Source organism: Myodes glareolus, chromosome 1 (assembly GCF_982192425.1).
Source record: "Myodes glareolus chromosome 1, mMyoGla1.1, whole genome shotgun sequence".
In the NCBI taxonomy this organism is placed as follows: domain Eukaryota; kingdom Metazoa; phylum Chordata; class Mammalia; order Rodentia; family Cricetidae; genus Myodes; species Myodes glareolus.
The window spans coordinates 142283584-142310967 of NC_142026.1; the positions used below are offsets into that span (position 1 = coordinate 142283584).

At 37.3% G+C, this 27384-nt stretch overlaps 1 protein-coding gene across 3 annotated transcripts in view; it reads left to right on the plus strand.

The window, feature by feature from the left end:
- Positions 1–27384, plus strand: part of Chd1 (chromodomain helicase DNA binding protein 1) — a 70126-nt gene that overhangs the window by 13578 nt on the left and 29164 nt on the right. For 2 of the 3 annotated variants that reach the window (XM_085686857.2, XM_048421731.3), the window contains exons 3-19: positions 4239–4440; positions 5336–5449; positions 7505–7569; positions 9912–10058; positions 10186–10454; positions 11325–11550; positions 11906–12006; positions 12331–12509; positions 13141–13268; positions 14337–14553; positions 15951–16040; positions 17644–17834; positions 18403–18591; positions 20899–21061; positions 21767–21919; positions 25971–26042; positions 26500–26649. In XM_085686857.2, the coding sequence (XP_085542983.1) occupies positions 4239–4440; positions 5336–5449; positions 7505–7569; positions 9912–10058; positions 10186–10454; positions 11325–11550; positions 11906–12006; positions 12331–12509; positions 13141–13268; positions 14337–14553; positions 15951–16040; positions 17644–17834; positions 18403–18591; positions 20899–21061; positions 21767–21919; positions 25971–26042; positions 26500–26649 (2656 nt within the window). The remainder of the gene's footprint in view (positions 1–4238; positions 4441–5335; positions 5450–7504; positions 7570–9911; positions 10059–10185; positions 10455–11324; positions 11551–11905; positions 12007–12330; positions 12510–13140; positions 13269–14336; positions 14554–15950; positions 16041–17643; positions 17835–18402; positions 18592–20898; positions 21062–21766; positions 21920–25970; positions 26043–26499; positions 26650–27384) is intronic. The other variant, XM_085686868.2, reaches the window with a different exon arrangement.

Here is a 27384-nt window from a genome sequence, read left to right on the forward strand (position 1 = left end):
TGGCTATCTTGAACTCACTCTGTAGATCAAGCTGGCCTTGAACTCATCACAGAGTTCTGCTGCCTCTGCCTCCACCAGTCAGTGCTAACTGTTGAGGTAATTCATTATTTTTTCATGTGCTAAAGCTGAATCTTATATTTTTTATTTCAAAGGACTTATTTGAATGGAAAGTATAGAGAAAGGGTTATCATTCTGCCATGGTGGACTGAACTAATGTGAATGTTGGCTCTTGGTTACTCCCCTTAAATATGTGAAAATAAAATAGACCAATGTTGTGTAACCGAACTTGAAAGAACTTAGATGTGCTGGAAACACAGGGGAATGCAAAGTCAGAGCCGTAAGGACAGTGCTTTGAGCAAACCTGGCAGCTTGTAGGATATTTGGAGGATCACAGAACTGTAGAATAAGACTGGATTGGGTTTAGAACTGAGAATTTTACTGTACAAGAATTAAAATAATTTTCTCCTTAAAGAAGGAGGAAGGATTGTCTCCTATGAGAAAGGTATATGAAAACTTGTGTGTGCCTTCAAGATCTTGTGTTGTTATTGTTGTAAAGGTATAGTATTAGCAGTGCACTAATTCATAAAATATCCCGAGTCTGGTAGGTAGGGTGCTCGAAGGTAGGACTGTCTTTGCTAAGCCAGCACTGTCCTGGTATGTTAGTCCTGTGGGGAGTGCTGGGGGAAGTGCAGGCTGGAGCAATAGTTTGGTGATGCTTAACAGCTTTTTAGGTAGAAGGGTAAATCCTTGCACCAAGACTTGCTAAGAGGTAGGGAAAAAAGCATGTGGATCAAGAGCTGAAGGAAGGTAGGTTTTTAAATTGCAAAGCAGAGAGAGAATGAGTTTAGATTCAGTGGGATAAATAGGGCAACAAAGCTCACATTTTAGACTTTTTAGCCAAGCAGTAAACAAACCTTTCACACCTTCAAGTATGGGATGGATCCCAGGCACCCACAGTATAGAACTGGAGTGGAATGTCCATCTTGATGTAGGGTAGAATTTGAAAACCATTTCTGTCAGGCAATTCACAGATGCAGAATCATAAAATTTTAGTTATGAAATTCATGAGGATTTAACCAGGGAGTATAGCTGCACAGAACTCTTTGAAAAAGTTAATATTAAAATCAATTAAAATGATTTTAGTGTCTTTGTTAATAGAATGTTAATCTTTCTCTTAGTGCTCAGTCCGACAACCTTGACTGTTTGAGTGTCTTAGGGGATGCTGGAAGAGAATTGGTCTTTGATGGGAATGTTGAGCACATTACTCTTCTACTCTAGCTACAAACTTTAGTATTTTATTTATTTGAGATTTACTTTGACTTTTACTTCTGAAAAACTATGCTACTTTTTACACAATGAGATTTACTTTTAATTGACATAAAGTAATAATCTTTTCTCACATTTTCATACATTGTTTTTGTTGACCACACCTTGCTTCTGCTACCACTCCTATAATACATTCCCATTCTATTTTCATGTCAGATGTATACTGTTACACTCTCTCCCCACCTCTTTAAGACCCTTTCCCCACTCCCACGATTGCTTTTCTAGGCCTACTGTCTACTCCCATACCTACCCACGCACATTTACACATACAGAAATTAAAATATGTGGTATTTGTCCTTTTGTGTCTGTTATTTGACAGTATAATTTCCAGTTCCACCCATTTTCCTGCAGATATTATTCTGTATGTATGTTCCACATTTCCTTACTCATTTGTGAGTTAATTAACACTCATTAGACTACTTCCATTCTCTACTATAGTGAGTATAGTGCAGCAATAATTGGATGTACAGGACCTGAAGACGAGAGCCTAGGAGTGGGTTAGCCGAGTTATAGTATTTTTATTTTTATTTTGGACAAATCTCTATTCTAATTTCCATAGTGACTTCACCTACATACTTTGAAGGAAAGTCATAGAATCCCAAATAGTGAGCATCCTTTCATCGAGTCACCTGCCACTGGGCAGTCTCCTGGGAAGAGCAGCCCCACAGTTCTGCTGTCTTAGGTTTATACTTAGCTCCAGGGACTTTGTGCTGTGCTGTCTGTCTGTCTGTCTGCCTATAATTTGGAAATAGGTTACGAGAATCTTGCCTCTTGCACATTAACTTAGTATACTCTTTCTAAGGATAAGGTATTCTTTGACCTAAACCCCAAGTCAACATGCTCAGGACGTTTCCATTTCTGTTCCATTCTGGTCAGTCACCCCAGTCGTTAGTATGCAGACTAAGGTCACATACAATGGGCTGTGTATTTTTTTTATCTCTTTCAGTCTGGAACAGCTGTTTGTTAAATTGTCTTTGAGTACTACACATCAGTCACTTAATATAGTATATATTTCAGTTTGTATTTGTTTGATGTGCACTTTTAATTAAGTTCAAGTTATGCATCCTTCAAATGATAGTCTTATCTGCTAGTGTGGTGTAAAGTGTATCATTATCACTATGTTCTGTAGTTGCCATGTTGTGCAGTTGGCCACCAGAATTCCTCCCCATCCTGGCATAGTCTTTATTCCACTGAAGAACAATTCAGTATGCTACTTTGGACTTTAATACCAGACTTCAACGCTTGTGAATAATAAGCATGCGTCATTACTCTAGCAGGAAGAGGAACCTCTTTTAGAGCCTCTGCCCTAAATCCCATCACCATCCTCTGTTTTCATTATGGAGACAGTATGTTAGGTCTCAAACTGTCACCAAGGATGTCCCTGAACTTCTGATCTCCCACCTCCTCCTCCTCCTTAGTATTTCCAGGCAGGCTTCACTTGTCCAGTTCTATTACTGGCATCAAACTCAGGGCTCTTATATGTTAGGGAAGCACATTTCGTGCTGTGTGCTTTAGTGAAAGTAAGCACCCCAAAGAGTAGGAATCTAAGACCTTTCCTATTGTTAGTTTTTTTTTCTTGTGAAGAATAAATTTAACAGTACTTTTTATTAAGCGTTCTTAATTGCTTTACCAAACCTGGTCATGTCTAGATCAGCTGTTATAAACATGTAAATGTAGCACAGGAAGCTGCTTCTCTGCTTACATAGCCACCTCAAGGTAGAAGTTCTTTGGATGGTAAAAACTTCGTGTCATTTCAGTCTCCCTGGGTCTGACATATGAGTCAGTAAAGTTACTTGAATTAATGATTTTTCTTATCTGGTGAGTTAATAGAGAAATAAAATGGTCAGGAAAAAAAATTTCTGTAATGAAATTGCTAAGTTTGTCTCAAGTACAGTGATATCTGGGGGTCTTGCAACTATATGTTTTAGGGAAGGGAATAGTGGTGGGAAGGGTGGGTGTGGAGAGAAGAGGCAGTTCTGTGAGAGCAGCACAGCCGTAAGTCTGACCAGAGGCAAAGCTGCTTTGTGTTTTATGAAATAAAATTCTGCTACATTTTCCAAAGCTGATGTATTTGTTAATTTTAGCATGATTTTAATTTGTAGAATAAAAATCCTTTCTGCAAGCTTATCACTCTATTTTACAAGTATGTTAGGTCCTTCTGGAGAAATAGTTTTAATATAGTCTGTCAATAAGTTGTGCCATCTGGTGGTAGTTTTGAAAATTGCAGAAGACAGGAAGCTAGTGCCTTCTACCTTAGCCTCCCAAGTGCTAGAATTTGAGGTTTGCATTACACATTGACAGAAATGATCTTGAGAAGAAGTAGAGACCAGAAATGAGTCTATTTTCTAGCCACTGTAGTAAGCATTCCCAACACATTTATTAACTTCTTTATATAGTTCCTAACTTAAACTGTTAGGGCTAGTCTCTCTCTCTCTCTCCCTCTCTCTCTAGTCATTTATTTATTTGGCTAGCTAGCTATTATGCATAGTGTTCTGTCTGCGTGTATGCCTGCAGGCCAGAAGAGGGCATCAGATCTCTTTGCAGATGGTTGTAAGCCACCTTGTGGTTGCTGGGAATTGAACACAGAACCTCTGGAAGAAAAGCTCCAGTGGTCTTAACTGCTGAGCCATCTCTCCAGGCACAGGGCTAGTCTCTTAAAGGGGTTTTGCGCTATTACTTAAACATCTTGTCTTCCCTGTTTCTAGCCCAGGATCCTGTACTTGGTAGGCCTGGCACATTATATTTGAGGAAGATTATAATCTTACAGATATGTATGTCTGTTACTATAAATGATCATACCCCTTTGTATTGGGCCACAGATAATTGCAGTATTAAACTGTATGTGTAGCTTTCTGCTGAGAACTTAAATTCCTGTTGAATTTTGCTTCAAGTCTTTTATTTCCAACTTGTAGCCAGTCGGAAGATGATTCTGGGTCAGCATCAGGCTCTGGATCTGGCTCAAGTTCTGGCAGCAGCAGTGGTGGAAGCAGCAGCCAATCTGGGAGCAGCGACTCTGATTCTGGTTCTGACTCAGGAAGTCAGTCAGAGTCTGAGTCAGATACATCCCAAGAGAACAAAGTCCAAGCAAAACCACCAAAAGTCGATGGAGCCGAGGTAATTCAGTGTAAAGTAGGGTTCTTTTATTACTTTGGAAAAACTTACGCAGTTGACATCACAAGTAGAGTTTTATTTTTCATGAATCAGAAGCTGTGGCCATATACCTTAACTAACTGGCTTAAAAGAGAAGCAAATGGCTATAAAATACCTACATACAAAAGTGAAACTTTATCTGCCTCTTTAAGATAGAAGTTAAATTTTGTAACTGGAAAAAGTCATAGGCTGAGAGTGTAGCTCAGTAGTACAAACCTTGCCTAACATGCATAAAACTCTGGATTTGGATTCTAGCACCACAAACACCAATGATAGAAATTGAGTTCTTGGACAGAGTTGTCTAGTCAGGCTTACATAGTTGCTGATAGCAAGAGGCCCCAACTGAGCAGTTTCCTGACAGTTACTGGTAGGCTAGGATGAGATTGGAAACGAGTCCATGCTTCATGGCAGTGCATGCTGGTGCACTCAGTACCAGTCCCTGGAGAGCTTAGATGCTTGGGCTGGAAATTTAAATCATGTGCAGTTTTGTGAATGGGGAGTCCCCAGTCTACCATCACCCCAAAAGCTGCTTAGCGACATGGTTTATATTTTGACTTTAGCTTTTCACCTTCATCTAACATGGGAGAACATAGGTAACCACACTATGATTGAGAGTAATATAGCACATTACCACTTAGTTTTGGAAAATAACATTTGAAGCACCAAGAGCATGATATACAGAATCAACATGCCATACATTTCTCATATTCACTTGAAGCCCTCTGTTTTCTTTCATTGTTTTGCAGGAACACTGCATTTATATAATGGGTGAGGGAGATAATTTAGTTTGGGGGTGTAAATATTTGAACTGTAGGTTTCACTACCTTTCAGTTCTCCCTGGTTTGTGTTTCTGGTACAGTTCTGGAAATCTAACCCTAGCATTCTGGCTGTTCAGAGATCTGCAATGCTTAAGAAACAGCCGCAGCAGCCGCAGCAGCCGCATCCAGCTTCATCTAACAGTGGATCAGAAGAGGTGAGTTCACTGTCAGCTGCTGCTCAGAAGTAGACAGGCCTCTCTGCTCTAAATACAAATGCTCTGAATGAATAGAAGGAGTGCCTGTGTTTAGATACATGTGTCACAAATTGTGGCATATAGATATCTTTTTCTTTTATACCAATATTTTTACTTTTAGAGATTGATCAGAAATAATTAATGGGACCTTTATGTGCATTTGCTCCTCACAGCAAAACAATAGCAGGTTTGGTGGTACCTACCTGCTGTCCAGCTCTTGAGAGTGTGAAGCAAGGGAAATTATAAGTTAAGAGTTCACCGGCTATATGAGTTTGAGACCAACCTACCATAACTAGGAAAATACTCTTTCAGGTTAAAAACTAAATAAACAAAAGCTGAAATTTCAAGAAATATTGAATAGAATGAATTGGCATGGTAGAGTATGTCTGTAATCTTAGAATTTGGGAGACTGAGGCAAAAGGATCATGACTTAGAACTTTTCTCAGCGTTCCATCCCTAATATTTTGTATCCATATGTACAGACACGCATATTTCAGTGGATAAGGACATACTAATTCTGTATAAAATATGAGCTTGGATTTGTTTTCATTTACTTTCTAATACTATGATAAACACTGACCACGAGCCGCTTGGGGAGAAAGGGTTTATTTTTTCATCTTTTACCTTACTGTCTGTCCTGAAGGAGGGGAATCTGGAGGCAGGGACTTGAAGCAGAGGCCATGGAGGATGCTGCTTACTGGCTTGCTCTTTAGGTTGATACTGCATGTTAGTCCTACCACATCAGTTACTCAGGATGCCCCACAGAGTTGCCTGTAGGCAATCTGATGGAACTGTTCTTTTCTGAATTGAGGTTCCTCTTTCTAGATAACTCTAGTTTGTGTTAAGATGGCAAAAAACATGACCAGTACATACTCATTCACATGGTATCTTGATCTGAAGAATTCGCAGTTGGTTTGTGTTGTTACAATTTATTAATATTTAGTCTATATATATTATAGTACTGTGTACATATCTTACTGTGGATTACTTTCTGTCAGTGTATGTATTTGTATATTCTAGTGTCAATACACTTCTTAAAGAAATTTTATTTATTTATTTTACAAGATTTTTCCCATTACTAGGCCTTGTGCATAGGGCAGTACTCTATTGACTGTCACCACGTCCCATCCCCTGACATTCAGTGCGTGCACACACTGTAATAGACAAAGGGTCTTGGAATGTCTGTTGCCTCACATTCAAAACCTTTGTGTTGGGAACATTCAAAACCTTTTCTATTGGCTACTTTAAAATATTAGTTATCATGAACTGTAGCTATCCTACTGTGCAGGACAGCATCAAATTCTTCTTACACAGCTGCACCTGTACCCATTAACCATCTTCTTTTCAGCCCTCCTTGGCCCCTCTTAGGCTCTGAAACCACTTATTTTCTTTTTTTACTTCTGAAAGCAGCTTTTTAGCTTCCACTGTATGTGAGAACCTTATTTCACTTAAGTTGATACGTTCCGTTTTCATCTATGTGGGCTGCAAATGACTGCATTTCCTTATTTTTTATGGCTAAATAGTATTTCATTGTGTGTACATACCAATTTTTTTCATTTGTTTATCAATGGATACATATTAGTTTGTATTGGCTACTGAGTAACCCCAAATTATTTAAATATTATGTTAAGAGAATAGACTTTAAAAGAATAAACATGTTTTTATGTATTGACAAGAACACCTGGATGTTTCTTCAAATACATTTAAGAAAAAAAATCAATTCAAGATTTTATTGAATCTGTAATATGCAATAGTAATGAATGATCTCTAGGATACTAGGTTTGAACTTTTACAAAATAGTGATGTTGTTTTACTTTTTTAATTTCACTGTCTTAATTTGTAATAAAGATGCTTTTAATTACTTTAAGCAAATAACATAAAGCAACATGGAACAAAAAGAAGGCTTTACAGGTATTGTTAACAAAAATGAATGTCTAACAAGCATAGCAAGTGAAACTCTGCTAACTTGGTTAGATTAGAGTGTGAGTAATTGCCACTGTCCTTGTTTCTCTGTAGGATTCCTCTAGCAGTGAAGACTCAGACGGCTCCTCCAGTGAGGTCAAGAGGAAGAAACATAATGAGTATGTGACTTTATTCAGTTGGGAAATGCTATGGTGTTATATTTCTTCTTTGTAAATTTTCTTTCCAAAAGTAGTTTCTAAAATTCTTTAATTTGCTATCTGTGACCATTTGAGGTCTAGTTTATACCAGTTCTTTTTATTTGTTGTAACCTATCCATCCCTATATATTTGTAGATTAAAGATCAACTTTAAGTGATATCAAAATACTACTTTCCAAATATTTCTAAACTTTGGAGAAAAACACGTCAGATTGTGGGATGATCAGTTGATTTGGTTGTTGTGTGAATTACTCATACATTTCATCTAGACATGAAGTTCACTTTCTTCTGCAGAACTCACTTAGAAAGTCATTATAATGACCTTTTGCCTCAGTCTCGCAAGTTCTAAGATTACAGACATATACTACCATGCCAATTCATTTTGTTTAATATTTCTCACAGTTTTTGTATGTTTATAATTTTAAGATTCATACTTAGTTTATGAAAATTTGGTTTTTGTGTCTTTGGATGTCTTCTGTTTCTCTCCTCTGTCTCTCATAGGCACGCCCATTACTAGGTGTATTTTGTATAATGTATTTTGACTCTGTAAGTCTTACTGTGTTGTGTTTTGTCTTTGTTTTGATGTGCGAATTGTGTCTGATTCCCCAGATCTGTTTTATGGATTTGTGTGAGCAAACACGAGGCTGCACACATGCCAGAAGAGCACTGGCGTTGAGCTACCCGGGTTCCGGTTTTCGGGGAAAACTATGATGTATTCTCAACTCTGGTGCCTTCTCGGCTGCTTAAATCTTCTGTCGAGCTGTTCATTTCTCAATTAGCATGGATTTAAGCAAATAATAAACAACACGTAATTTGGGCTGATGTGTGATCTTGATTGAGTATAAATTTTTTTCCATGTGTCACATAAGGCTCCTTTTAGGGTCCATGCTCTTAAAAAGACCCCAAGATCAAAATGATTGGCTTCTATGTTGCTTCATGGTCTGATTTTATGTGTGTTTGGTCATAGTCATAATTTATGTAGCGTATGTCAAGCAGTGGAACAAAAACATTACCTGAATTAGGTATAGTATAGGTTGTATATTGTTACCTTATGCTTGTGGCCAGAGGTATTTGAGGTTTTAGAATTTAGCAAATTTAGTAGTATTTGCATATACTTTACCTCTTGGTTACCTGAAACCTAAACTTCAAACTCCCAAAATCTCAAATCTGAATCTTTTCAAAAGTTTCAAGATTTTAGATTTTCTTATTAAGGATGCTCAAGTATAAGAATCTAATATGTATCCTTCATCTGAACTTTATATAATAACTGCATAATATTAGCAGGTAGTCCTAATATTTTCTGTGCATGTTAATTGAAAAGAAACTAAGTAGACTAAAATAGGAAAGATAAACGTCATTATTTATTGAATATTGGTTGAGTTGTACTGTTGGGGTGGTGTAGTGTTTGTTTTATATTCTTCTATAATGAAGCTTTTTTTTCATAGAGAACACATACTGCTATCTAAAAATCAGTTTAGGGGCGAAAAGATGGCTCAGCAATTAAGAGCACTGGCTGCTTTTCCAGAGGACAATGGTTTAGTTCCCAATACCCACCCATATGGTAGCTAGCAGCAGTCTACAATTCCAGACTCGGGGAATCTGACATGCCGTCTGGCCTCTGTGCGCACCAGGAATGCAGGTGGTGTACAGACATACATGCAGACAAAACACCCATGCACATAAAAGGATAAGATTTTTTAATTTTTGTCTCCAACCCATGAATAGTTTGTTGTGTTTAAGTTCACTGCAGTGCAGGCTCCTCTCCCAGAGAAGGGTCATCCGATGTGTGGGTGCTCCTTGGTGTTTACATGCTTGGACTGCTCAAAGTCCTAATTCCCCCGTGTGTAGACAAAACAAAGCACTGCAGGTGTGAGCACCACTGAGCCGCAATGCACGTGGTGAATGCAGCACAGCGTGACTGGATGGCCTAGACCTCACCGTGCTGGGCCACTGCTGCTGCACCGGAAGGATGTGCTTTTTAGAAATTACAGTCTCTGAAAAATCAAAATGAATGGGGCTAGAATCCCTTTTGTTGTTTAAAGATCAGTATAGTATACAAACTTGTAACTGTTTGTTCACATAGTAGTCTTTCATTTGAGGTTTAAATGATCAGTAAGACATCGTGGTATTACAAGAGAAATCTTTATAAAGTACTTCTCATTGTTACTCTACTGGGATTTATTATTTTTCAGTGTGACTCAAAGCAGTAGTTTTCTTTAGATTCAATGAAATAGAATTTAGTTTTGATCATGTTTGTATTTTAATAATGTTATTAATATCTAAATAAAAATGTTTTATATACAGTGAAGATTGGCAAATGTCTGGCTCAGGATCATCTCAGTCTGGTTCAGATTCAGAATCTGAAGACGAGAGGGAGAAGAGCAGCTGTGATGAGACAGAATCTGACTATGAGCCAAAAAACAAAGTCAAAAGCAGGAAACCTCAAAGCAGGTAAGAATAGTAGCCTGTCATTTAGAAAAGGGCTTCCTCTTTTTGTTTTTGTTTTTGGTATAGTTTCTTAAAATTTTTTATGCTAGTGTTTCTGTAAACACTTGCTTTTCCTCTTTCCTTTCCCCAGATCTAAGTCAAAAAATGGGAAAAAAATTCTTGGACAAAAAAAGAGACAGATTGATTCGTCTGAAGATGAGGATGATGAAGATTATGATAATGATAAACGAAGCTCTCGCCGCCAAGCCACAGTCAATGTGAGCTACAAGGAAGATGAAGACATGAAAACAGACTCTGATGACCTGCTGGAAGTCTGTGGAGAGGATGTTCCTCAACCTGAGGAGGAAGAGTTTGAAACAATAGAAAGGTTTATGGATTGCAGATTTGGGAGGAGAGGAGGTATGGTTGCAAAAAGGTTTGCTTATGCAAATATTTACCAAAGGACAGTATTTCCTAAAGACTTTCTAGTGTGGAAAGCAAAGAAAGTGAATTTTCATCTATTTTATTTATTTGCTGTCAAAATATACAATACAATGCTTGGCCCACATGTTTCTGAAAATGTCCCTATTACACATTCCTTATATTATAGGTAGTGGGAAGGTTTTTTAACTTAATAGATTTATATTTTTCTTATGTTTTAAATCATTTGTTTCTCTTTATATGCTTTCAACCTAAAGAATTTTTTTTTGGACAGTCCCTCCCCCATGTCTTGAATATATATGGGCTTCTTATTGCTTAATGTAACTGGAAAGTAAAATAATTAAAATAGCAATTTCCAAATATTACTTACTGTACGCTAATGGGTGTGTTGTTAGTGTCTCACTGTATTTTTAAAAATTGTTTTTCCTTACTTAAACAAAATTGCATTTATTTAGTGTATGCACATGTTTTTTGGTCTGCATTGCCATATATGACCACATGTGGTACCCAGAGGACAACCTGTGTGAGTTGGTTCCTTCTGTCACGTGAGTCCTGGGGGTAGAGCCCACGTTATCAAGCTTGATAGCAAGAGCTTCTGCCCGAGGAGCCATCGCACAGCCCCTGTTTTCCCTGTTTTTAAAGCTCAAGAGAAGGAAGAATTGAGCTAGATAAATCTTCACTTCAAAATGTTGAGTGTCCTTTATTTCTATGTGATATAATTTCCCATTTTTTTGTATTTTAATAGTTTGTTTATCTAATGAGTGGTTTTATACACACAGTCTTGAAACTTCGTATTTGAAAGAAAATGACTCTGTAACAGAATTACATGGATTTTTCTTTTGCCTTTAGCTACTGGTGCTACTACAACCATTTATGCTGTTGAAGCAGATGGTGACCCCAATGCAGGATTTGAAAAAAACAAAGAGCCAGGAGACATACAGTATTTAATTAAATGGAAAGGATGGTCACACATCCACAACACTTGGGAGACAGAAGAAACCCTCAAGCAGCAGAATGTTAGAGGGATGAAAAAGTTGGATAATTATAAGAAAAAAGATCAGGAAACAAAAAGATGGTAAAAAATGCTTTTTTTTTTTTTAAAAAATAGTTTACAGTTAACTAAGCTTTTTGGTATTAAGAAATACGTAACTAAGAATAAAATGACAGCCATGTGCCAGGCCCTTAGTTCTGTGCCTAGCCTTGCCAGAGGGAAAGAAACTACTAATATAGTCTTTTGTCCCTGCTTTTGTTTCCTCATTGTTCAGACTTGGGGTTTATGGCATTAACATAACATATTATGTTATGTTAGACATAACATATTAGACAATTCCCATATTAGACAATGGGAACTTGTCTAAGAGGTAATTATTAGCAAGATGAAGTTGTTTAGAGGAAAATCTGAAGTCTGTTGTTGCTTTAAAATTTTTCAGGCTGAAAAATGCTTCTCCAGAAGATGTGGAATATTATAATTGTCAGCAAGAACTTACAGATGATCTGCACAAACAGTATCAGATAGTGGAGCGTATAATTGGTTAGTAGTTAAATAAATTTGATAAATGTTATCTGTGTTTGAGATGGGATCCCATTATGTTGCCAATGATGGTCTCAGTCTCAGAATCCTTGTACCTCAGCTTCTTGAGCAGCTGAGATTGCAAGTGTATACTCCCAAACCTGCCTTCAGACTTATCTGTGCTTGAAGTCATGTAAGCAAACATCAGAAGTTTTCTGTTTACACATAAAATGCAGTAGCTTGGTTTTACCAAAATAAAATATTGCAATGTAGATGTAGCCTTTACTGAGTATGCCTCTCTTGTAATTAAATATAAATACAATGAATACCTGATTCATCTCACAGCTCATTCCAATCAAAAATCAGCAGCTGGTCTTCCTGATTATTATTGCAAATGGCAGGGGCTTCCATACTCAGAGTGCAGCTGGGAGGATGGAGCTCTCATTTCCAAAAAGTTTCAGACGTGCATCGATGAATATTTTAGCAGGAATCAGTCAAAAACTACTCCTTTTAAAGATTGCAAAGTGAGTACCAACCTTTTTAATGAATGCGAATGTGTGTTACAAGCCTATATGGAGAGTTGAAGTTTGATGTCATGTATGCTGTATGAGTACTTAGTTAGATATTCCTTTTAGAGAAACTGAGATTCCTCTAGTGGCATTTGTTTAAAATATGGCAAATGGTGATGGTGTGGGGAGGCTGAGCAGAGTATGGAAGGGTATGCTTGGGTTCAAAGCAGCAAGTACTGCTCCGGGAAGCGAGCCTGGAGCTGAAAGTACTCATGAGAAATTATCGAGGACTACCTTCCCGGAACTTTTGAAGCTTAAATAGTTTACATGAAAATTAGTGCTAGTTTTAAAGTCTAGATACTACTTGATTACATTGGAGCAATGGTTATGCATGAATTTGACACTCCTTCCTTGGCCTGTGTATATATGGGAACTGAATTCCCTTAGTAATTTTTTGGTTCCAGAAAAAAAGGAAGGTGAAATATTTTACTTTACATTCTTGCTGGAATCAGAAAGTGGCCATGTACAAATGAATCATGCTTGTGGTAAAAGATAGGCTAATGGGCTAAAGGGCATTTATCTTTTTTTGCATGATTTTCTTATATTATGTAATTCTGTGTTTTAATGATGTTTATTCTGATCAAAGGTATTGAAACAAAGACCAAGATTTGTAGCTCTGAAGAAGCAACCATCCTATATTGGAGGACACGAGGGTTTAGAATTGAGAGACTATCAGCTGAATGGTTTAAATTGGCTTGCTCACTCTTGGTGCAAGTAAGTATATTCTGAGTTAAGTATTTACAATGAGATAGTGAGTCTTTCCCATTTCCTTATAGGTTACCAGGTTCTTCCTTTAAAGGTTAACTCACTTGTCTCTAATAACTACCTAGAGGCATCAGTGGTTTCCACAGCCTGAAACACAATAGCAACCAGTACATTGTCCTGACTGTTGATAAGTTACTTTCTTCTTTTAATTTCTCAGTCTATTCAAGGATGTCCTTTTCTTGTTTTTTCCCCTTGGTTTTGTGGCAGGGTCTCATGGTCCAGGTGAACCTCAAACCCTCTCTCTAGCCAAGGATGATCTTCAACTCTTGATCCTCCTGTTTCATCTCAGGTGCTAGGACTGGACTATAGGGGTCCATCACCTGGATGTACATATAGATTGTTTCTATTTAGTATCCTATGCCTCCTTCACAAGGCACAGAAAGCCGCAGTTGGTAAAGGCACAGGGAGCCAGTTCCCTTACTGATGTCACATTGCACAGAGTCGGTAATGAGGAAGGACATGGGAGGTTTATTGGTAGCACCAGAGAAACGGAAGGAGTAAGAATTAAATGTTTTTATAAATACATAATTTAGGGATGATTTCTGCTAATAAAGTCTGAGTTTAACTTATTTGAGATGTTTTTATTCAACTGGAAAATTTGTTTTCACCTACGCTCTTCCTGGAGTATTTCTTCATACCCTAGTTTTTTCTAAGAACCACTCAGTTACTGACTTTCCCGTCTCCCGTGGTTCCTGTCTTGAGTCCACACCTTCTTAGGCTGCACTTTAGCTGTACTTTTCACTCCTGTTCTCCTAACATACCTGTGGTCTGCTATGGTAGAAGGATTGTCATGTTGTCTCTTTAGTTAGCTAAGAACGTTGTTTATACATTTTATGTTTCCTATAATGCTAGTGATACTTGTATTTGTTATTGTATGTTGCTTACAGAAATAGTATATTGCATAAAATACTAGAGTTTCAGTGTATACATGCCATAAGCATGGGAGCATATGGTATAACAGTTCTTTATTAATTTAGACCTTTATGCATACATGGTTTTTTGTTTTTAACTTTGTAGAGGAAATAGTTGCATACTTGCTGATGAAATGGGCCTTGGAAAGACAATACAGACGATCTCATTTTTGAACTATTTGTTTCATGAACACCAACTGTATGGACCTTTTCTATTAGTTGTACCACTCTCCACTCTCACTTCCTGGCAAAGAGAGATTCAGACATGGGCATCTCAGATGAATGCGGTGGTTTATTTAGGTGACATTAACAGCAGAAATATGGTAAGTTGTTTTCCCATAAGTTTAGAAAGATAGACATTTATCTTTGAGTATAAGTGTTTTATCTTTTTATGTTTAGTTTCCATAGTTTTAATTCTAACATGTAATTTGCTACAAATAAGTGCCTATCACATGGCTAATTGGTTATAATAAAAATGAAGTTGTGGGCTATGAGATGACTCGGTGGGTAAAGGTGATTGCCATCCAGCCTGACAGCCTGAGTTTGATTCCTGGCACCCACGGGGTGAAAGGGCTGACTCCCTTACATTGTCCTCTGGCCTCTACACACATACAGCTGTACAAACACAGTAAATAAATGCAATAAATTTAACAATCATTCCTGGTTCAGGTATAGTTGCGTTGACATGTATGTTCTATATACATATGAACATATATACATAAACACACAAAACTATATCTTTTTTTGATGTCCAAGTTGTCTTTGAATTCACAATCGTTTTGTCTTAACTTATCATGTTCTAGCATTGTAGACATGTGCCACATGCACATATACGAGCACATGCACACGTGAACATTTTATGAATATATACAAATATTCATGAATAGTTTGCAGACTGCATTGAACATTCCTGTATGCCCATCTCAAGGTTTGCCACTTTGGCGGGTGCTGACATTGTTTCCTCCTCCTTGCAGTTATATCATATTTCATCCAAAATGTTTCTTGTCGTTACTTATTTTTGCTTTTTGACTCTTTTGGGAGCCTGCCACGCAGCTCCCAGATAAACCACATGCAGACTTTTTCTTACTCACAAATGCCCAGTTTAGCTTGGCTTGTTTACTAGCCAACTATCCTGTCTCTTTTGCCTCTGGACTTGTATCTTTCTCTTTTTCTGCATCCCTTTCTGTACTTCTTACTCTGTGGCTCACTGGCCGACCCTCCTCTTCGTCCTGCTCTTTTATCTTTTTCTTCCCAGATTTCTCTCTGCCTGCCAACCCTGTCTGTCCTTTTTCCTGTCTCACTATTGACTGTTCAGTTTTTTATCAGACCATCAGGTGTTTTAGACGGGCACAGTAACACAGCTTCACAGAGTCAGACAAATGAAACAGGAAAGACTGCAGCACACCTTTGCATCATTAAATGTTCCACAGCACAAACAAATGTAACACATATTAACATAATATTCCGTTGTATTTACTAAGTGAGTTTCACCAAATGTGAGGACTTTACTTTAGTGAAAGAAATGTAATAAAATTAGATTTGCTCCATTTAATAAAAGATTTTAGTTAAGCATACCTAATGTTGGCTTTTATGAATAGTTACTTTTATTACATATATCTTCTTGTGTGTATTTTAAATGACTTAATACATTTTAGATATTAAGTAGAAATGCAATTCACTTGGTGGTTCTCTTATATTTGTCCTTAAAATTTCATAATAGATAAGAACTCATGAATGGATGCATCCCCAGACCAAACGGTTAAAATTTAATATACTTTTAACAACCTATGAAATTTTATTGAAGGATAAGGTATGTATTACTTCTGTTAGTATTTTCTGTTTAGTGTCATTTTTTCCTGTGTCATGTTTTGTGATCATAATGAAAGGTTATTTAAGTCATAGAGCAGGTCTGGAAACTGTAACCTTGGGGCTTTTAATTTTTAAATGACCCTTGAGCTGAGAATAAGTTTTACATTTTAAAAAGATTTTAAAGGAGTTTCTTAAAGGACTATGTTGAAATGATGTAACAGCACATTGGTCTGCAAATTCTAAGATACTTCTCATCTCTTATTTTAGACAAAGTTTACCATTTCTTACTGGAATTTATTTGTCATTGTAGTTCATTTCTCTTCCTGTGCACGGTGACAGAACACTGACCCACAGCAGCATAGGGGAGGCTGTGTCTGTCAGCACAGACCTTCAGGCAGAGACTCCTGGTTGAAAGCATGGTGAAGTCCACTTGTTGGCTTGCTTTCAGGTCCATGCTCGGTTAGCATTCGTAAACAGTGCTGAATCACCCACCTAGGGTGGGGCGCCCTCTGGTGTCCTGAGCACTGCTGTCAGTAATTAGCCATCAAGATGAGGCAATAGCCCATCTCATCCAAACAGTTCCTCAATTGAGGCTTCATTTCTCAGGTGACTCTAGACTGTATCCTGATAGCCAGGACATTGCCTAACAGTGTTAGTGAAACTTTACAACTGTTGTCTCATTGAATTCTTGCATGTTTATATCTGTTGTTTTTACTTGATCAAAAGTCAGTTCTCAAAGAACATCCTGAACTTGTCTCATGTCACATAGCTATTAATAACAGGATCAGGCTTGTCTCTTTCAAGTTTCAAGAGACCTAAGTTTATGTATTAAAAACTTGCTGTTTACAGAAATCATGCGATTAACACTTAGAACATGACCGTTTGAGGTTGACATTCTTAGAGACCGTCTTTGAACTTAGGCTAAATATCTTGAATAAACTTTTGAAATGGTAGTATAAGCTTACTTCCCTTTTGCTCATTGTATAAGCTAATACAGATTGATAGTCTCCATTTTCTATTGGTTAAATTAGTCATTTTTATTTATTAGTCTTTTAAATTTGCCATAAATTAGTCTTATTTTATCTTATATGGTAAATGATTTTGTATGGTAAGATACTTGATTTGAGGATTACAGTTAAGCCTTGACCACCTACTTACTTATTTTTATTTGTTTGTTTGGGTTCTTTAAGGCAGGAATTTTCTGTTTAGCCCTATCTGTCTTGGAAGTCACTCTGTAGACCAGGCTGCCTTGAACTCAGAAATCTGCCTGTCGAGTGCTAAGATCAAAATATTTTTTATTTTAAAGTGATAGTTTCTAATTTTATTTATTCATTTACTTATTTTTGATTTTTTTGAAACAGGGTTTTTCTTTGTAATAGCCCTGTCTGTCCTGGATGTAGACCAGGATGGCCTCTAACTCAGAGACCCTCCTGCCTCTGCCTCCCATGTTCTTGGATTAAAGGTGTACAGTATGGCACCACAGCCTGGTTTAGTTTCTAATTTTGATTTGCCTTGTTTAGCATGCTGAATTCAAATCAGATGAAAAGGTTAAATTTGTATTCTTATTTCTCTAATTTATTAACTATTCTTTTGTTCATTTTAAGGCATTCCTTGGTGGTCTAAATTGGGCATTTATAGGTGTTGATGAAGCACATCGATTAAAAAATGATGATTCCCTTCTGTATAAAACTTTAATTGATTTTAAATCTAATCATCGTCTGCTTATCACTGGAACTCCTCTACAAAACTCCCTGAAAGAGCTCTGGTCATTGCTACATTTCATTATGCCAGAAAAGTAAGACAACCTCTGGGATATACATAGTTTTATATAATTAGATTCAGTCGGGAAATAATTTAGGGAATCAAGTTAGTGATTTAAATGACATTGGATCACATAATTAAAGCTGAAAAAGATGGGGTGGAATAATTTTTGAATTTGTAATTTGAGTTTTTAAATTCTTAGACATAAATTGCTGTATATATATTAAAATTTTGTTTTATGTGCATGAGTTTTACTGTATATATGTGCACCATGTGCATGCAGTGCCTGAGGAGGCCAGAAGAGGGTGTTGATTTCTCGGCAAGCACAGTTATAGAACTTGAATGAGCTGCCTTGTGGAGTCTGGGAATGGACCCCAGTTCTCCTCTAGCCTTGGATGCATTCTGTATCTTTGGTTGGATCATACATACTCATATGCATATATGCATATATATATATACATACATGTATACTCACACATAAATATTTTTATATGTGAATGTATATATAGGAAGAACATTTTGGGTGGGAGACTTTCAGAGGTGATTAATTTTTTCTCTAACATACAATTTTGTTAATTTCAATAACTCTTTAAATTTTTTAGGTTTTCTTCATGGGAAGATTTTGAAGAAGAACATGGTAAAGGCAGAGAATATGGTTATGCAAGCCTCCACAAGGAGCTTGAGCCATTTCTGTTACGCAGAGTTAAGAAAGATGTGGAAAAATCTCTTCCTGCCAAGGTTGAGCAAATTTTAAGGATGGAAATGAGTGCTTTACAGAAACAATATTACAAGTAAGCTGAATCCAGACCCAGACCCTTCATTCAGAACTAACTGCCGTGGTCCTTGTGGCACCCACTTCCTCATATCCAAGGTTCCTTCAGCTTTAGAATAAGTATATTCTGAGGCTACTTAGCAGGTAGCTTTAATGATGGATCCAAGATTAAATCATTGTCTTAAAAGGTTTGTGTATGAGTTTTGCACATGCCTGGTGCCTACAGAGGCCAGAATACTGCATAGGATCTATTGGATTGAGTTACAGGTACTTGTGAACTTCTGTGTGGGGCTGAGAGCTGAGCTCAGGACCTCTGCAAGGGTAGCAAGTGCTCTTAACCACTGAGCCATCTCTCTAGCCTCTGGGCCACATTTTAACACATCATGTGTGCTCTCCTAGGTTTCATACTTTTAGCTTTCAATAGCCTAATGTGTTCTAGTAATTGTGGTAATTGACAGAGTTAAAGAAACGAGACAAAATTTTAAACCATTTTTTTTTTGAAAAACATGAACAAGTCTTATTTTGTGTAAATTTTTTGTCAAATTTATTTAGTGACTTTTCAAAGAATAAAAACAAAAATATGTCTTAACATCTATTGAAGTATTTACTTGTGGGGGCTGGAGAGATGGCTCAGCGGTTAAGAGCATTGCCTGCTCTTCCAAAGGTCCTGAGTTCAATTCCCAGCAACCACATGGTGGCTCACAAACATTTGTAGTGAGGTCTGGTGCCCTCTTCTGGCCTGCAGGCATACACGCAGAAAGAATATTGTGTACATAATAAATAAATATTTTTTAAAAAAGAAATATTTACTTGAACAAGGATGTATTACAACTATTTGGAATCTTAAACAGTTAAAGTGAAGGTGTTGTGGTGCACAGTTAGCAGACTTGGGAGGTTATCAGCGCAAGATTGAAATTGCAAGTTCTTCCTGGTACTTAGTCCCAGGCAAGCCTGGGCTATTGGGCATAACCTTCATCGAAAAGTACTCCCCGAACCTGTGACTTAGTTTGAGTTTGAGTTTATTAGCACTTGGGTTTTTCTATATCTCTAGTTCCTTATTTTTTTACATATGCTAGAGGTAGTGTTTTAGTCATATTTCCTGTATCTAATGATTCTTTAAAATACTATTAATAGTCCACTTTAAAATTTTATGTTTTTGATGTCAGTATGTGTTACCTCAAACTTTCTGTGGCTATTAGTGCTCCATTTGTAGGTCTCCCTTCACCCCCTTAAAATTACTTTGGTAAGGAGAACAGTTTTCTGAGTAAGGTTTGCACAGTGTGGATTTATCATAGTGTATATTTCTGGAATGTTTAAAAATATTCCCTTTATTTCCTGTAGATTTATTTTCTGCTTGTTTAGATTTGGGTTTTTATTTATGGAGGGAATATTTCATAGTGGAAAAGGGTAATATTCTTCTTAAGTATTGTTTGTGGTTGTGTTTGGAAAATTTAAAAATGAAAAGAATTTGAAAAAGTTAAAAGGAAAAAGATACAACCGCTATAATTCTCTCAGTACTGATTATAACTTATGGATCTTCTGGGTACTTTTCTTGTTACTATGGTAATAAAATATGGTTGTAAATTGTGTATGCACTTCCTGCTGGGGTGTTGATGTGGTGGTGCAGTCAGTCCTAACTAATGCCCAAATTAGCCTTGACCCTACCTGAAAGATTGCCACTAATTTCTCTAAAAAGTTTTATAGTATCTTCTCCAGAAACACTGGAGAATTTGTAAATACAGTAAAATAAGTGTTGAGTCTTTAAGGCCTCTACAGAATCAGGCACTGTACATGGAAAGGCAAATGCTGAGTAACCAATAGAAAAGATAATAAATAAAGAATATTTGGTGGGGGCTTTAAGTCTCTATAAGCTAAGAAACTTCCTTTCCTTTGCAAGAAAGGAAGTTATTAATAATAGGTAGCTAGAGTAGGCTTTGGAGAGCATTGTATGCAGTTTGTGAAGTGTTTTTTTTCTCTACATAACTACTGTTTAGAGAGGGCAGTATGACTAAAGCCAGGTATTCTTGAGAGGCTGTATGGAAAAGATGTAGTTCTGAAAACTTGTCAGATGGAATGAAATTGTAAGAAGGTTGATAAGTGGACCGCTGCTCCACAAAACTCGAGAAAAGCATTAATGTATTTATTATACTTTGTAAAGCTTTTATGTTTTTGTTTTTTAAAGTTCAGTCCATCCTGTGTCTAATCATGCATGAGCTTCAGAATGATGAAATTGTGATCTGGTACTAGTGTTGTATTTTAAGCTTTCAGAATTTGTCTTGGTGATCATGTCTGCTGATCATTGTTTGTGTGACTTTTGTTTTTGAAGATGGATTTTAACTAGGAATTACAAAGCCCTCAGCAAAGGTTCCAAGGGCAGTACCTCAGGCTTTTTGAACATTATGATGGAGCTAAAGAAATGCTGTAACCATTGCTACCTCATTAAACCGCCAGATAATAATGAATTCTATAATAAACAGGAGGCCTTACAAGTAAGAACTTTTAATTATTACTTTTGATAAAGCAGAATTCTAAGAATATATATTTCAGTTTTAGTTTAAAATGCACAGTGATTTAATATATTAGAAGTTCTCTTTGGCTAATGTTTCATTTAAATAATTATCTTGGTTATTTTTATATTTATGAATTTGTAAGTATAGTGTTCCAAGCCAGTGGGTTGTAGTAATTTATCAGACACAAATCCATTAGTGTGTCCTTGATTATGATGGAGCTCATCTAAAGGAGGGCTTGACCTCCATAGATCCTACCCACCCGCTACTGTTGGAAGGTAGCTCAGAAGACATTTGTAATTCACACTAGCTCATTGAAGGGTGAGGAGCTTATAATTAAAAAGAACATGTTTGCTTGATCTTTAAAGTATTATTTGTTTAGTTGCTGTTTTTTAAATGTATGTTTGTTTTGGCTAAGACTTGGAGAAATAGTGTAAGTGGCAGCAAATAGACCCATGCAGCAACCTTTTCCTGCTGAGAACAGAGCCGAGTGAGTGCCGCATGGCAGGGGCGGCCTGGACTGCACAGTGGAGGAAAGCCAGAAAGTCCTAGGAAGTTTCTCTGCAGCAGTGTGAAAAACTTAAAATCTCAGTTGGAAATAATTGGAGCAACTGCAATATTAAGTGGAACATTGTGCTATTTATTTTTATCACATGTTGTAATAGTTTTAATTTATTGTTTCTTTAGCACTTAATCCGTAGTAGCGGAAAATTAATTCTTCTAGACAAGCTGTTAATTCGCCTAAGAGAAAGAGGCAACCGAGTGCTCATTTTTTCTCAGATGGTGCGGATGTTAGATATACTTGCAGAATATTTGAAGTATCGTCAATTCCCCTTTCAAGTAAGCATTTCATTATCTTTAAGTTTCATCATGTTCTTTAGCTTATTTTGTAGAATTACTTTTGAGATTATTTTGCATATAAATTATATTTTTCTTAAGTATATCTACTTAGAGAATTATATTTGTCATTGTTTTCTCTCTAAGAGTTTCAATTTTTCACTAATTTTAATTTTAATTCTGTCTTCTATGTTATATATTGTTAAAAAGCTGGACTAAGACAGTATTTCTAGGCTAAGAGAGGTCTGAAGGGGAAGCTTTGTGAATTAAGATGACATCAGAGGAAGGAGAGCAGGTTCCCATGACCTGTGTATCTGTGATTAGCCTGATCTATGGTTTGCTGATAGAAGAGATCATACCAAAGTAGGTGGGCCTCCTGTCTGTCTACTTAAGATTCATACTAGCATTCATTCAGAGGGATTGGAGCCTACACAGAGGAGTGCTTTCATATTAGAGTCAGGTTGTATTCTCAGTACTTTACACCTAGTGGTTCATTTCTTTTTCATCTATTGTTTGTGTGCTCATGGGTGCTCTCATGGAGGTCAGAGGACAATTTTGTGAAGCCAGTTCTTCCACACTCATGTGGGCTCCAGGTTTGGACTCAGGTTCCCAGACTTGCTTTGCAAACATCTGTATCTAAGTCAGATTGTTGTGTCCCCCATTGAGTAGTACCAGGCACATGGGAGACCTTCAGTAGACACAGCTAATGAGCAGTGTGTATTTAATGTGGGCAGAATTATAATGAGTCTACTATGCACAGTCTCTGTGCTATTGAAGCTTACATTATGGTATGGTACACTTGCAGTTTAGAAGTAGAAATGCTGCACCTGCTATGTGTTATGAAAGACAGTGATATTAATACATAAAAAATTCATAATAATTTAAGGGCAAAAAGCAGTACCGCCATTTGTAATCAAACAGCAGTTTTGTATCAAGTGGGAAAGGCACAGATTCATCTGAAAGCTCCAGTCCTCTGCCCAGACCGCCTCTCATTCCTAGATTGCTCCCCTCAGCTAAATATCTTTCTGCTTATTTAAGCCATGCCAAAATAAGTGATACATGACCAGTCTAGGTTTTACTAATCTTTCTTTTAATGGAAAAGAAACATGATTCTTTTTTCAGGCTTAGACCTCTTCATTTGAGAGGTTTGGACCACCTTTCTCAGAACTACTGAGAATCAGTTCCATAAAATGTTTTTCTTGGGGCTGGAGAGATAGAAAACAGAAGCAAATGAGGGCACCTCCTGCTATTTCAGAGGACCTGAGTTGGGTTCTTGTTGCTCCTTTTGAATGGTTCACAACAGGCTATATCTCCAGCCTTGTGGGATTGATGTAGGAGGATCATCTGTCTATGTGTTACTTTCATTGGTTAATAAAGAAACTGCCTTGGCTTTTGATAGGACAGCAGCTTAGATAGGCAGGGTAGACAGAACAGAATGCTGGGAAGAAGGGAAGTGAGGCAGTCGTCATGATTCTCCGACCCGAGAAGGAGGCAGGTTAGGATCTTTCCTGGTAAGCCACGACCTCGTGGTGGCATGCAGATTATTAGATATGGGTTAGTCAAGATGTGAGGGTTAACCACAAAGAGGCTAGAGATAATGGGCCAGGCAGTGTTTAAAAGAATACAGTTTCCGTGTAATTATTTCAGGTGTAAAGCTAGCCGTGCGGGAGCCAGGCAAGACGAAAAGCAGGCCTGCTTGCTTCATCACTACACATCACTACATGGGATCCCATATTCTTTTCTGTCCTCTGAGGGAATTTGTATGCATGTGTGCATATGCACAAACAGTCAAAAATAAAATGAAAAGCTGTAGGGCTAGAGCTATATTTACAATATAAAACATTAGTAACATTCTCATAATCCTTGTATAACTCACTGTGTAGTCATAGATTACATTGCTTGTATCTCCCTCAAGTATTGGGCATGTGCAGTCATGCTTGTTTTATGTGCTGCTGTGGAATGAACCCGGGGCCTTGTGCATGCCAGTTAAATATTCTACAGACTAGCTACATCTCCACTCTAATTTCTACTGTTTTAGATAACAAGGCCTTGCTCTTGCTGACCTTGAACAAGATCCTGAGAGGCTCAAGTAGTCTCAGGTTTCTTTAAAAATCAGTGCTGGGACCTAGAGAGTGCTCAGCAGTTCAGAGCACTTGCTGCTCTTGAAGGACCAGAGTTGGTCGCTAGCACACATGCCTGGTGATTCTTGACACTTTAGCCCCCACTCTTTTAACATCTTCTGGTCTTTAGGGACACATAGAACAACATATAACAAAAAATAAAAATAATCTTATAACTTTAACATACACTATCTATTTCTTTTCAAGAAAGTTAGTCTAGCATCAAGAAAGTATTGAGGTCTGGGAACAGGAAGGGGGGTTGTGTAGGGTTCATGGCCGAGAGGTGGGAAAGCAGAATCTGAGTGATCAGCAGCCTGTGGTAGAAGATGTAGCAGGTTTAAGGAAGCAGACAGTAAGCTGTCAGCATGAGATGTGAGACGCTCACTAATCTTTATTACAGAGACTCTTAAGAGTTCAGGAATGGAAGGAGGTAGGGCTTTAATAAATCTAAACTAAGATAGGGTTGAAAATCTGTTTTGAAAGGACCTGTTTTGCTTGGCATATTATTGCACACCTTTAATTCCAACACTGGCGAGGCAGAGGCAGTTGGATGTCTGAGTTTAAGGCCAGTCAGGGATTCACAGACCTGTCTCAAAAACAAGCAAACAAAAAAGCTAAACCTGTTTTACCTCTACTCTATTTGAAACTTGAAACTCAACTGAGCCTAGGTTTCAGTTTGATTTTTGTCTTACAGGTTAAGCCCAAAATAAAAAGTTTATCAAGCAACCAAAAATACACCTCCCCCCCAAAACAAAGTGTGTTTGCTTTTTGTGTCAGTGTCTTGTGCATACTAGAAAAGCATACTACACAGAACCACACTCCGAGAAACCTCAAACATTTTTGTATATATTTTATATCTTCCCACATTTTTGTCTTTATTGTTACCTTAGTGTCTTAAGTTTTTATTGTTGGTTTTGTTACTGGTTTGCAGAAGTGTCATAGATACTTGGTTCTTCATCTTGCTTTTAATCAGAATTGCTTTAGAATTTCCACCCTCCCTTCTCCTGACATCTGAGGACTGAACCCAGGACCTGCTCTACCACTGAGCTAATTCTCCACCCCCAACTCTCCATTTCTTAAGCAGTCATTATCTCTGAATAATAATTTACACTTGTACCAGTCTTTAGAGCAATTTTTTCTGACAGTATTGAAATTATAATAGTCAAACAATGTAACAATGATTATGTTATGACTAACTTTTTTATGTTAAGTTTTTCTTGTTAAAAAACTTCCTTTTTATAACTTATCAATGGAGAATTAGTACTAAAAATAATTATTAATTATTAAGTGTTCACAACTGGTAAAAATGTATATGCTGGCATATACATGGGCATAAATAGCATGTAGCTCATGATACAGTGTTTGCCTCAAATGTGAGGCTCTAGGTTTAATCTTCAGTGTTGCAGAAACAGAAAAGAAAATGGATGGATTGGAGTAACAAGTTAGTACAGTGTACATACAGCCGATGAGTACGTATGTAACAGCTCCCTTCCCCATGCCAGCGATTGAACCAGAAGCCTCACATGCAATTAGGCAAATGCTCTCTGCTATGATGTCACATCCCACACTCAATAGTAGCTAATGTTTAGTACACATTATAATGGCTGCTGTGCTGTTTTCTCATTGGCTCTACTTTACTACCAAAGAAACAGGTAAAGGGGGGAAACTGAATCACTTGCCTGAGTTGAAGAAACCACTCCTGGAGGCTGCCTGACCGGATTCCACTGTGCCTTCAGAGTTGAACATTCATTAGAATTAGCCAGCTGGTGTTTGCTGAGCTCTGTCATTCTGGGGTTTCTGGTTCAGAAGATCCGGGTTGGGTTCTGTAACCAACCATTTCTGTTCTCAGGTGGTTCTAATGTTGCTGTCTAGTAACCACACTGGACTTAGTGATTTTAGTTGTTTGTGAATTATTTTAATTTTTTTTATCCTAGAGATTAGATGGATCAATAAAAGGAGAGCTGAGGAAACAAGCTCTAGATCATTTCAATGCTGAGGGATCAGAGGTATGAGAGCTCTTTAACTTATACATTTGTTTTAGTCATTGTGTGTCTTCTGTTTTTAAAAAGAGTTGATGCTGGTCTGCCTTAACTAACTTTTAAGTTTGTATTATATGTGAAATCTGATCTGTCACTGGTATTTTAGTTAATTTACTTCAGTATAAATTAGTCTTCTATCATTAGCATGGGTTCATGATGGAATCTTGTTGGTTGATCCTCATAAAGATTTACACATTAGTTACTATTATTGTTACTGTTGTTTACATTGTTGGAGAGTGAACCCAAGGTCTATCACTTAAGCTACAAACCAGTGTTAATTTTTAATGTTGTCTTTTCAATTTAATAGTGTCATTAATGTAAAACACTTTCAATTCAGAAATCAGTTGTAAAATTACTTTGAGTAATATACTGATATTGGTAACAGGTTAGATCTAAAATTTTGTATATTTAAAATTCCTTGTAGGATTTCTGCTTTTTGCTTTCTACAAGAGCTGGGGGTTTAGGCATTAACCTAGCCTCTGCTGACACTGTTGTTATATTTGATTCTGATTGGAATCCGCAAAATGATCTTCAGGCTCAAGCAAGAGCTCATCGAATTGGGCAGAAGAAGCAGGTATTTTAATTTATTTGACTGCTTTGAGTATTTTTTTTTTCTTTTTAAAAGCATATTGATTTAACTAAGACAGTGGGAAGACAACTGAGACCTAGTCGTGCAGATTTGATGAGCATCAGGGAACCCAGAATCTGGCAGAACTGAGGGAACTTTGTGTCAGGCTCTGTTTAGATTGTAGCTAGAATGAATGTTACCTGTTCAATATAAAAACACCATTTGTTGGCTTGCTTATTAACCTTTGATGGTTCAAGTAGTGGGTACAAGGCTCGCTACATATGATCACCGGACCAGCTGACGATCTGTACAGCCATCTGCTTTGTTTGAATGGAACAAGGTGGTCCTGATTCTTTGGCCAGGAACAGTTTCTCCAAGCATCAGCCCTTGTCAGTCTGGTTAGTTTGTTTATAGTGGAGCTTCTTTTAGGGAGAACTTTGTCGTCTATGTAGTGCCATAAAATGCACTCATATGTAATAAAACGTAATCAGAGAAACTGTATAAGGGCAGAGTTTTGCAGTTTTTTTCACTAGGTAAATCATAATTTAAAAATAAATCCCTCCAATTTAGAGTGATGGGGGTAGAACAATGGCTCGATGGGTAAGGACACTGGCTGCTCTTCCAGAGGACCCTCGAAAGCAGAATTCTAGCACAAAGGACACATAGCACCTTCAAGAACACAGCAACCAGTTTATAGCTGGGGGTGGAGTGTGATGAGACAACAGCAGATCGGGAGGTCAA